The 12,694-nt window shown below is 34.7% G+C and overlaps 1 protein-coding gene across 1 annotated transcript; it reads right to left on the reverse strand.

Moving 5' to 3' along the window:
• Positions 1–7,549: 7,549 nt before the first annotated feature.
• LOC308513084 (olfactory receptor 6C75-like) lies at positions 7,550–8,488 on the reverse strand (the record flags this gene model as incomplete). Its single annotated transcript, XM_081082881.1, has 1 exon — positions 7,550–8,488. One exon carries the CDS (start codon positions 8,486–8,488, stop codon positions 7,550–7,552), a length of 939 nt encoding a protein of 312 aa, XP_080939007.1.
• Between the last annotated feature and the right edge of the window lie 4,206 nt (positions 8,489–12,694).

The following is a 12,694-nucleotide window of genomic DNA, read 5'->3' on the forward strand; positions in this document are numbered from 1 at the left end:
TATGTGATTTTTGTCCCTCAATTTTTTTCTGTGATGTATCACATTTATTGATTTGCATATATTGTACCATTCTTGCATTCCTGGAATAAATCCCACTTGGTCATGGTTTATGATCTTTCTAACATAATACTGAATCCAATTTACTAGAATTTTGTTTAGGATTTTAGCATCTATGTTTATCAAGGGCCATCTTGGACCTCTCTATTATCTCTTCTTTTCAATTGCTTATTTTCTATCCTATAATAATACTAAGATTCCACATTTTGGATTCTTCATTATTTGTTTTCCAGATATATTAAATTCTTTTTCATCATTAAAAATTGTACTGAATTTTGATAGAGTTTTTTAATGTTTGTTCTATTAACACAACTTTTGATGCAACATCAGGTTTTTGGATTTTTGTTTATTTGACTTGTAATTCCATTTCCGTTCATTTTTTTGCAGAACTGTCTTGCTATCAATCTTTTTTTAAGCCTTTAAAATATATGTTCATTGCAAGAGTTTTCATCGTTTTGTGTATCTTCAAGAATTACATCCTTATGCAAATATAGACTTCAACGAAATTTTAATCAGGTTATCTTTTTATTTCTACTCATTTATTTATGCATTTATTTATGAATGTCTTGTTATTTAAGAAGAGTCTCATTTATTTTCCTCCAGGAGACTTTAGAGATTATGTAGCCTTAAGACATCTTAGAGCCCATCAAAAACTTCCTGTTTTAATTTGAGCCCATTTATTTGTGTTTGTTATTTTTTATGGACTTCTATAAGCAAGATTCTGAACCAAAGAACATAGATCTTTGACCTAAATGTGAAACATAAAGACATAATTTCCATTAACTGGTGAGTTCATGTATCCATACAATTAAATACTATAGAGCAAAAGAGGAATAAACCAATCATACATACAAATACATGAATGAATCTCAAAAACATTTTGCAAAATGAAAAAAGTGAAGCTCAAAAGCTAAATACTATATGATTCCTTTTCTAGGAAATTAAACACACACACACACACACACAATAGGACAATGGATCAGTGGATTATTCAAGGTCTGTGGATGACTACAATAGAGAATAAGGAAACATTTTGGACTGATGGATATATATATATATATATATATATATATATATATAATTTTTTTTACTATGCTTGTGTATGCACAACTGCATACATTTGTTGAGTTCTATAAAAGCATATATCTGAAATTTATTGTTTGCAATGTTTACTTCACTAAACCAGAAAAGAAAACAAAAACAAACAGTTACTCTTGATGGTGTGAAAAGCTGTGCCAGTATATTTGATGTATCTTTTGAGATCAACATGTTTTGAGACAAAAGCTGAGGGTTTCTATGTTACTGATGGTGTTTGGTACATTACCCTGGGAAGTAGATGTTTGTATTTTTGGGGGGTGTTTTAAATTGATATCATTGACTTCATATACTTTTCTCTATGTGGTACACATTTAACAATAAATAGCAAAAAAATAGGGATGTGAGAGTTTTATTATAAATGTCAATATTTCTATCATATCCAGATGATCTAATTTTGTTTTAATAAAAATGTTAAATTAAACTTAGAAATAAGTCAAGAGTTTAGTCTCAGATTACTTTTAGATAGAATTAATTAAAAGTTGTAAAGTAGTGTTTTTCACTTATGAATGTGAGTGCATCCTTTTTGTGTAAAAACTGACTTTGATATCCAGCTCTTCCCCTTACAAGCGACATCTTTTGAAATTTATTTCTACTGGAGTTCCTGTCCTCTCAAAGCCTTTGCAACACTGTGTGATCATAGGAAGGTCATTTATCTCATGGTTGGTGGTTGGGGAACAGGGGAAACAGGGAAGGCAAGCTGATTTTACTTGGAATATTGCATTGATAATAAGATGATTGTGAGTATTAAATAAAATAATACAATATAGTGATTGAGTAATTTTAAATGCCTTTTGCATTGTTAGCGTTCAATACATGGAGCTTATTGTGATCCAGGTTAATACAGTTTGGGTTAGTAGTTCATACTTTGGCCTAAGGTTTTCTTGGTTGTTGTTATCAAAATAAAAACAAAACTTTTGTAATGCTATTGCGTGAGTAATACGGTCCCTTACATGGTTATGATTGACTATACAATATTGTTCCAAGGCTTATGATGTGTCCAGATTATGTAATTTATATGTTGAATCAAGCCTCCAGGCTGGACATTGATTTCAGTGAGCTTAGAGAAGATTCATTTCATTTTGGAAGAGATGACTCATTTGCTAAGTATTTTAAAGAAATGAGGAAGCAGCAACCTAAGGAATGGGGCAGCTCTAAAGATAGGCCTTTCTTCCCTGACAGCCTCTTCTCTCTACTTCCCATTTTTCCCGATTAATTTTGAGATGTGCCTGCCATTTTATACCAAGTCATCCATATTAATTCAAAGTATTCTATTTTAAGGCAGCTCAAGCGCGAATATAATGACATTCTCAAATGTGCAGAAAGGCTGCATGGGACTCAGTCTTTGGAGAATAATAAATTCAACCCCAAGTATGGTTAAGGACTGGTATTAGAAGAGATGATTTTATGTATTTAAATTCATTTCACATTTCTCACCTGATGCCATGATGTAATTCAAAATTTCTGCATGTAGTTTATTTCTTATTTCTACCTCATCCTAAAACTGACCTTGCAGCATTTGGACTGTTCTCATTGCTTCTCTGTACCACCTATCTACTTCCATTCCCCATTTCATAAAAATCTCACAAGGAATTATGCCTCTTAAACCAGATTTCTGAGTGTCATTGCTTTATTTTTCCCCCCAAAGACTTGCATTTTTTGCCCTAATTTCACATCAAGAAAATTCCAAATTCCTTGAAAATGTCTTCTTATGTTTACTTTTTCATCCTCAATACTAACATCTTAGTCTTGGATGTTACCATTCTTTGTTTGGACTATTGCAAATCCCTAATCTTCCTTCAATCTGCCCTAGGGCATTGCAACCAGAGTTACTTTTCTACTTACTAAAACCCTTCAATGATTCTCCTTTACTATAAAACAAAAACCCAACTTAGTGCTTGGAAACAGTTTTAGGAAGTTTCTGAAATTGAGAATGATAATTTTCAATGTTAAATTTCACTGTGTGGTTATTATAGTAGTGCCAACATGTGACTCACAGTATATGCAGATGAGAGTTTCCTCTCTTTATTAAGAAGCTAAAGACCCATCTACACTAATAAAAGACAAAGATGCTAATTGACTGTACATTTGCTACACCCATCAGCCTATCAGAAGAGTATGCAAATTAGCCCAACAAAGATGGCCATTAAATTTGCATACAGCAGGCGGGGCGACACAGCTCGAACTGCCACCTGCCTGCCGCCATCCCGTGTGCGGCCCGGGACGGCAGAGCGGGACAGCGTGCTCTGCCGCCCGCCTCGTGGCCATCCGGGCCTGCCATCTGCGACCTGGGGAGGTGGGGCAGGCACTGTGGGATTGGGTCTGCCATCTGCCACCCGGGGAGCGGGCCTAACCCAGCAGGTGGTTATCTCTCAAGGGGTCCCAGACTGTGAGAGGACACAGGTTGGGCTGAGGAACACCCCCCCCCCCCCAGTGCACAAATTTTTGTGCACTGGGCCTCTAGTTGTATTATAACCTTCAAGTCATCTAAAAAAATACATGCATGTATTCTTGCAGCTCCCAAATCTTTATATAATGATTGAGTTTAACACACACACACACATTTTGTGTGTGTCTATAAATGTATGTGTGTGTGTGTGTGTGTGTGTGTATATATATATATATATTATATGTATATATTTAAGTGCAAGTATTTACATGTATAAATGTATATGTGTATAAATGTATGTATATGTCTATATCTAAGAACCTCTGGGGAATTTATTGATAATATTTTAATGTTTTTTCTTTTTTCTCTTCCTTTATTACATAGTAAAATATAGGAATGTTGAATCTATTAGGAAAGAATTTTCCTCTACCCTACAAAGGCTCCATTGGTCTTCTCATAGTCAAATTTATTTGAGACAGATTCATGGGTAAAAAACAAATTTAATTTTATATATATAGTAACGTTACATGCTTGAGAGGCTTGAAGACAGAAAGGTACCGTGAGGTATAGATGCCACTTTGAATTAAGGAATGGGACAGGGGTTGGACCTTCAGAGGGATAGAGGGCAACTCACAGAATAAGAAGAGTAGTTCAGTAATTAGATGCTTGTCCTGATATACAGACGGGACATAAATATTTATTTCTGGCAATACCTCTTATTATGAGTAAGGTCCCCCAATTTATATTCTTTAATGGAGAAGTTAAGGTGTTTTATGAGAACAGGGGTTTTTGTTCAAATTAAATTTGTTGGGGTGACATTGGTCAACATGATCATATAGGTTTCAGGTATGGGTTTCTATGTTACAAGAACTGTATATTGCACGGTGTGCCCACCACCCAAAGTCAAATCTTCTCCCGTCACCATATATTGGGACCCCTTTCTTCCCCACTTCCTTGTAACATGGTTAATAATATAAAGTTTTGCCTCATTCAGACTGCATATTGCTCTTATCTAAGAGTACTCTGCCCTCATTAACTTAGAAATCATCAGATCACTCAACTTTATAAATCAACGAATTTCTTAAGAAATACTTAATGCTTTTCAATAATCTCCTTAGTAATAATAAAAAGAGCAAAATTTAAGCAATTGAATGTGCTATAAAATCTATTCACATAGTTCCTAACTAATACGTAGTTCATAACAGTAATTCTTTCATGAGAAGTTTGTTTAATAGTATGTTTGGCCGCATAAAGGGAGAAAGCAAACCATGATTTATTCAATAGTCTCTAAATGTTATTTCAAGTGAAAATTAATTTCATTTGGCTGTCCCACTCAAATCCTTATTCAAAGCAAAAACTGGTATTCTTCCCGTGCTCTTAGGCAATTCCTCCCCTGCCTATTCACCATTATATTTAAATGTAAGGTAGGGATTGAAGATAGAATTACTAAAAGACTGTATTAAAACATTTTCCCGAGCATGACATGAATTAGAAGTAAATAAAATATTTATGAAAAAAGGGATAATATAAAATGTAGTTATAGAGAACTGAAAAATGCTGTCATCACTCATGAGTAATAAAGTTGCTTCTAAATAAAAAAAATGTGGTTTACTTCTTTTATAGAAACTCAAGTGAGTAGATTATCTTAGAAAAATGTTATAACAATTGTTCTATTCTTACTTAAAGGAACTAAATTAAGTGCAGGAAGTCTGGTTATGATTAAGGCAGAAATGTGATGGACAGTAAAAAATAATTTGTGTTTTATGTTTCTATTTTAATTATCCAATTATTTTGTTCATTTTTCCTTCTGAATATTTTTATTTTTTTAATTAAATCTTTATTGTTGAAAGTATTACATATGTCCTCTTTCCCCCCTCTATTGACCTCTTCTAGCCCACCCCTGCCCCCACCCCAGGCCTTCACCACCCTATTGTCTGTGTCCATGGGTTATGCATATATGCATACAAGTTCTTTGACTGATCTCTTCCCACCGACCTCCCCTCACCTGCCTGCCCTCTGAGATTTGACAGTCTGTTTGGTGCTTCTATGTCTCTGGATCAATTTTGTTCATCAGTTTATTTTATTCATTAGATTCCACATATGAGTGAAATGATGTGATACTTGTATTTCTCTAACTGGCTTATTATTTTTACATCTAAGACAAAATAAGGGTTTCCAAACTTATCTTATTGCTTGATTGCTACTGAGATTTTGTGATCAGTAGCTTTTAATGATTATAACTTTTTCTTTAGCCAATTGTCACTTGTTATTTTGATACCAAGAGACTCAACAGTCCATGAATAATTACCACCCTATTGAGAGCATTCTGTAATATCCAGAATTTGAGGAATGAGCCTTGGGAATATGAGTTAATGAATTTCAAATTTGCAATAATATTACTAAACTTTTATTCTATATTTGTAACAATGTTTCAAACTGCAAGCTCAGAGGCCGGCAAGGCAGGTGGGGAACATTGGAGTCCTCCATCATTGAAGCAAGCAAGCCTCATTTCGCTTCAAGCTGCCTGGCTGTCGGCCACCATCTTGGCTGGCAGTTAATTTGCATGTCTCCCTGATTAGCCAATGGGAAGAGGAGCGGAGGTATGGCTAATTACCATATTTATCTTTTATTATATAGGATAACTCTAATAAACAATACATAATCAATTGGTTTTAATTTTCATTTTGTAGTAGTATTATGCTATGTATGTTTGAAAAAAAAATGTAACTAATTCCTTGCAAGTACAATGGTCAAAAAGAGGTGCATGCTTAAGGACATTCTTGTCTATGAGCAATAAGAGAGGACATTTCTATTGTGGACTTGCAAAATACATAGAATTTTTTATGTTAATGTATAAATCAGTCCAAGCTGCAAATCAAGAAGTCAAATTCAGTTACCCTATATCTAGTTAGAATTATAACTACTATCCCAAGATAACCATTTGTTTTAGTAATTTATTAGAGTCAAGGGACTCATCAACTATAGGAACTAGATGTGAACATATTTTTTACAGTTCTCAAAGTCCTCCAAGAGTCATTTTCTCAGATATGAGAGAGGGAGATAGAACAATCTGTGAAAAAGACAATGAAAAGATAAAGATAGTATTGTAGATTTGTTAATAAACAAAACAAAACAAACCTAAGTCATAAGTAATTTACATATTATCATTTCTAGGATACTCCCTGGAGTCAGTATCTCACACCTTTGGGTTCTGAGTTTCTCGTTTTCTTCATGTCAATAGAAAAGACTATTTTTTGTAATATTTGAAAGAGTCTGAATATAAAGTGAATTTTATCAAGATAACTTAATTTGCCTTTAGAGACCACAGTTTTTTTTAAACATGATTGGCAGGTATAAGGATATCTTTAGTTAAATAATCTATTATTTTAGGAACTATTATCAAAGGGAAACAAAAGGCAAATTCTGTTTCCTCTATTACACTGGAAATTCACTGTTTTTTTTCTAGGAAAACAAATACAAAAATCAATACAACCTCATTTTCAATTGCAAATATGATATATTTGACAGCATATTTATTTAATTTCATTTTAATTTTTCTAATGTTTTAACTATATCTCATTGATAAATTCATGTAGACATTTTAATAATTCTTTTAATCTTCTGTTCTCAGGAACAGAAGAAAACATTGGAGAGATATCAATTAATGCTCATATTTTTATTTATTTCACATAAGTTTTATATTTGTATGAGGTTTTAATAAGTTTCCTATATGATAGCAATTTTTAAATGTTTTTAATGAATTTATAATCTACCTTACTGTGAGAAACATTGGAGATTATTACTTTATCTAAAATTTTATTACAGCGGTGAGAGATTTACCGTCACCTATATAACTTTAAAGACTTAGGACCTCGCTTTTAGGCACTGATGGTACGTAAGCATATCCGCCTAAAAGGAGGAATTTAGGTGTTTGAAGCATTTATCTAGAGAAGAGCAGAGAATTTTAATTCAGCTTTGCTTTCAGGGGTACATATCACACAATCACTTTTATTTATTTGAAGAAAAGGCGATTCTCAGGACCATGTTCTTGAAGGCTTGCTTCACTTGCTGATTTCTGAGTGTATATATGAAAGGATTCAAGAGAGGAGCCACTGAGGTATTGAGCATAGCTACTCCTTTGCTTAAAGCCACCCTCTCCCTTGCAGAAGGTTTAATGTACATGAAAATGCAGCTACCATAAGACAGGGTGACAACTATCATGTGGGAGGAACAAGTGGAAAAAGCTTTTTTCCTTTGGCTCATGGAAGGAATTCTCAGAATTGTCCCGATGATAAATGTGTAGGAGAGAGTAACTAGTGTTAAGGAGACCATGATTGTTACAACAGCTAAACAAAATGCCATGAATTCTAGAAAGCGAGTGTTTGTGCAAGAAAGCTGCAGAATGGGAGAAGAGTCACAGAGGAAATGATCAATTACATTGGAGGCACAGAAGTCCAACTGCAGTATCAGAATTATTGGTGGACAGATGATCAGCAATCCTATAAACCAGGAGCTAAAGACAAGAAGCATACAAACTTTGGTGCTCATGATGGCGGTGTAATGTAGAGGTTTGCAGATGGCCACATAGCGGTCATAGGACATGGCAGCTAGAAAGTAAAATTCGGCCACCCCAAATAAAATATAAAAGAATAGCTGAGTCACACATCCGTTATAGGAAATGGTTCTGTCCCCCGTCACAATACTGACAAGGAATCTGGGAATGCAGACTGATGTAAATAATATTTCCAGGACTGAGAAATTTCGAAGGAAGAAGTACATTGGAGTCTGCAGATGGGGGTCTGAAAGGGTGAGAGCAATAATGACCAGGTTCCCAGCCACACTGAGCATGTAGTTAGCAAGGAGAAACATGAAAAGTACAACCTGCCACTGTGGGTCACTTGTCAATCCAAGAAGAATAAACTCTGTTACTTCTGTGTAATTTCTCATTGTGTTCCTGCTTCTCAATGACATTCTTAGTTTTAGCTGTAAAATAGATGAAGAAATAAGAAAGTCATGACACCAACAAAGAAGCACACACATGCATATACACTTTTTAAAAAACTCATTGCTGCCTTTTTCTTTTAGAGAAAAATGATTTTGTAGTACATAGTAACAAAATACTTTAAAAATTCTTTCATGTATTATGGCATATATTAATTCATTATTCCTATATTTTCTTCATTGTATTGTTACACATTTCAGTATACATCTTTGTCCTCTGACTATTTTGATATATTCCTGAAAACAATAAAATAAGAGGTTATTACCTACTCAAATAAAACTCTTGGAAGTTTCCTTACCGTACCACAATAGTTGTTGAAGATATATATTTTTTGTTGCCCTCTATAAACTTTTTTGTTGTTGTTGTTAATCCTCACCCAAGGACATTTTTTCATTGATTTTATTTTATTTTTTAGAAAGAGTAGAAAGGAGAGGGAGAGACACACAGAGAGAAATATTGATGTGAGAGACATATAGATTGGTTGCCTCATGCATGCACTCCGGCCAGAGCTGGGGATTGAGCCTGCAACCCAAGTACGTGCTCTTGACTGGAATCAAACCTGGGACGCTTCAGTCTGTGGTCCAACGCTTTACCCACTGAGCAAACTGGCGAGGGCATACTTTTTTTAACTGTACTATCTTAAATAAGCATTTTTTTCTTTTTCTGTTCAAACTTACAATCTACAGAGACAACTAAGTTGCCCACCTGGTACAGTAATGTGTTTCTGATAATAGTATACAGAGGTATTTAATGAATGGGAGGGTACCCAATGTATTCCAATATCTGGCATGGCAAGGTATTCTAATTCTAGTTAATAATCTGTTTAATGGTCTTTTGTAAGATTGCAATTATATTCTTGAGTGTATTTTTATTCACCATCTACCTATCCTGAGTCTGCTCCTGATATTAAAGCAGGACCTTTACTTGTCTTAATTTTATTTTTGTAAACCTCAAGTGTTCTTATTTCTAAAATGATTTAGAACTCTCCCACAATGTTGCCTATTATTTTTTGAGAAGACCAAAAATGAAAAAAGGTAATAGCTCAATATTAAAGTTAAGTTTTGGGGAGGCAAAGATGATTACTTTTTTCTTTTTTATTTCATGTATGGTTTCAAGATAATTATGTTTAATTATATTTTAATACATGTGCATGGGGTATTCACATAGACATTGATAATTCCATAAAAATTCCCAAGACAATGAGGCAACAATAGATATATAAGACATTTTTGGACAAAGGAGAAAGGTGGGGAATAGGGTATTAGATTTCAGAAGTGAGAATGGGCAGTTTACAGGTAACTGAGGAAGAGTGGAACAAGTGATAATTCTTGATCTTATACAAGATTTGCTTAATTATTTTTCCTGTTTGAAGTTATTATTTTCCATAAAAGCTTTAGATGTGTTGTTATCTAAGATCATTTTTAAAAGTACTTAAATGTTTAGACAGTCTGCCTAAGTCTGTATGACTTGTTTGTTTTCTATGTTCTTCGTGCGTTTCAGAGCTTTTAAAAGGAATAATATTTTCTCAGGCTTAGCCATTTAACTTAATATGTTAATGAACTTATTCAAAATTTTATCTATAAAATTTAGGGATGGATACATTCCCACTTTCAAACATTAATTCTCTTTGTGCATCGTTTCTGTCTTTTCCCTTTATATGCTTCTCTTTAAGCACATTAAATAAAGTTTCTGGAATCTTGTACAAAAATGATTACATGGTGTTCTTGAATGTATCATTATTTTCTAAATATATTTTTATTTATTTAATTTATTTCAGATAGGAAGAGACATATAGAAACATCAATGATGAAAGAGAATCATTGATAGGCTGCCCCTGAACCCCCCGACTGGAGGTTGAACCCCCACCCGGGCATGTGCCCTGACCAAAATCAAACCATGACGTCCTGGTTCACAGGTCGATGCTCAACCACTGAGCCACATCAGTGGGCTTGGATTTATTTTTAAAATGGTATTAGAAGATATCTAGATAAGAACACAAAAATCATGTAGTGTTATTAATCACGAAATATTGTCACAATGAATAATAATGTTGCATGTAATGAGTAAACTATAGTATTTTAAAATTTGCTTCATTTATATATTTTGTAAAATTTGAGAGGTTGAGTTTCTTTTTACATAGTGTTGTACATACGTCAGATTGCTTTTAAAAAGCATAAATACTAGTATACACTTTTGAGGCAAAAATATATTCCTGAAAGAAACTATCAAAGGCGCACTTACGTTTTTGGTGAATATGACTGATATGTGTCAGTGCCCTTTACACGCCTCTCTGACTTGTTTAAACATTGGTGTGCTGGGATTTTCCAAAAGCCTTTGTGATGCTTCATCTCTGTCATTTGGTTTCTAACCAAATATCCAAAATGTTGATAATAAAAAATAATTCCAAGAGCTCCCCTACAATATTAACAAAAGAGGGCATACATCAACCCATTTCTATATACAAATCCAAATTTCTCTAAGGATCTAGGGTGCCAGAATTTTCTACCTACACCACTTAGAGAAATATGATCTTGATACGTGAAATAAGCTGTAGTTGCAGTGAGTACTTATGTCATTTTCTTCCAAGCTTGGTGGGCAAGATGATGTGATCTTTTGTACAGAAATAATGTTATTTGGGCTGTCCATATTTTATCGGCTCCCCTTACAATGGACACAGGGGATCGGTTGATGAATAAACAAAAGGCACCACAGAGATGGTGTCTCAAGACACCAAGCATTAAGCAGTAGTCTGAATTGCTACACAATTTAGAATAGAATATTTAAGTGCTGGTAGCCTCAAATCAGAGCAAAAAAATATATATAGAAGGATTTGTATTTTCTTAATGACCAATAATTTCATAAGAAAAAACTTAATAACAATGAAACGGACATTAGCAATTTCTAAATGGCAACACCTAGAATGTGAACAAGCGGGATTTTCTCTAATCGTAGGGAAAACATTAATCAGTCATTGTGATGTTTAAGAAAGAGGCTGAGGTTTCCATTCTTCACAATCAGAGGTGTCAGATTGTCTTTAATGTTTTACAACTTTCCACTGAATGATAACATATAAAACCTGATCATGATTAGAATCATGATCATATATTCATTAAAAATTATTTGTTGGATCTTTTTTATGTGTTGCCCTCAAGCTTAGTTTCTGAGAATTCAGAGATGATAAAGACAGCTCTTTGCATAATTTATTTTTTTCATTTAAAAAAATTCTTTATTGTTGAAAGTATTACATGTGTCTTCTTTTCCCCCCATTGACCTCTTTGCATAATTTTTAGTTCTTACAGAAAAGTGTGAGAATTCTACTTTATAGTATTTTCAAAATCCCAGATTTCCTTTTTCCTGTGTAATATGACGTATATTCTCCCTCGGCATCATCTTATTTTTCACTGCTTTGATCTTGGAAGACATTTGTAATATCCCATTTATGGTACATTCATTATTTGAGACATAGCTAGATTTTACTTACTCTGTGAGTTTCATAAAACATTTTGTTTCATGAAATAGTTTAAAATAAATAGAAATTGTGGTTATTTAATGATCTTAAATGCTAGAAACTCTCTGAACAAAGATTTTAAGGTTATTTTTACTGTTTCTTTGGGAGACAAACGAAGTTATTCAATGTATATGGTTAAGCAATACAGAATTCATACTGAAGTAGAGACTATCTATGCTAATAATATGGGAATATGCAAATTGTCTGGGACACTGTCACAGTAAAAGTAATGAAGAGCAGGCTGTGTGGGGCAACAAGGCCAGCAGGGGGGTTAGTGAGGGACGACCAAATGACTGAACAGCAGGCTGTGTGGGATGACCAGGCTAGCAAGGGGGGAAATTGGGGTGACCAGGCTGGCAGGGGGGGCAGTTGGGGGTGACCAGGCCAGTGGGGGTGGGCAGTTGGGGGCAACCAGGCTGGCAGGGAGGCGGGCAGTAAAGAGTGACCAGGCTGGCGGGGGTGCAGTTGGGGGTGACCAGGCCAGCGAAGGGACAGTTAGGAGAGACCAGGCCAGCAAGGGGGGTCAGTAAGGGGTGACCAAGACAGCGGGGGGCAGTTAGGGGCAACCAGGCTGGCAGAGGGGGGCAGTTGGAGGAGACCAGGCTGGTGGGGGGGGGGGGCAGTAAAGGGAGACCAGACCGGT

The sequence above is a fragment of the Myotis nattereri genome (genome assembly GCF_964212035.1).
Source record: "Myotis nattereri genome assembly, chromosome: 2".
In the NCBI taxonomy this organism is placed as follows: domain Eukaryota; kingdom Metazoa; phylum Chordata; class Mammalia; order Chiroptera; family Vespertilionidae; genus Myotis; species Myotis nattereri.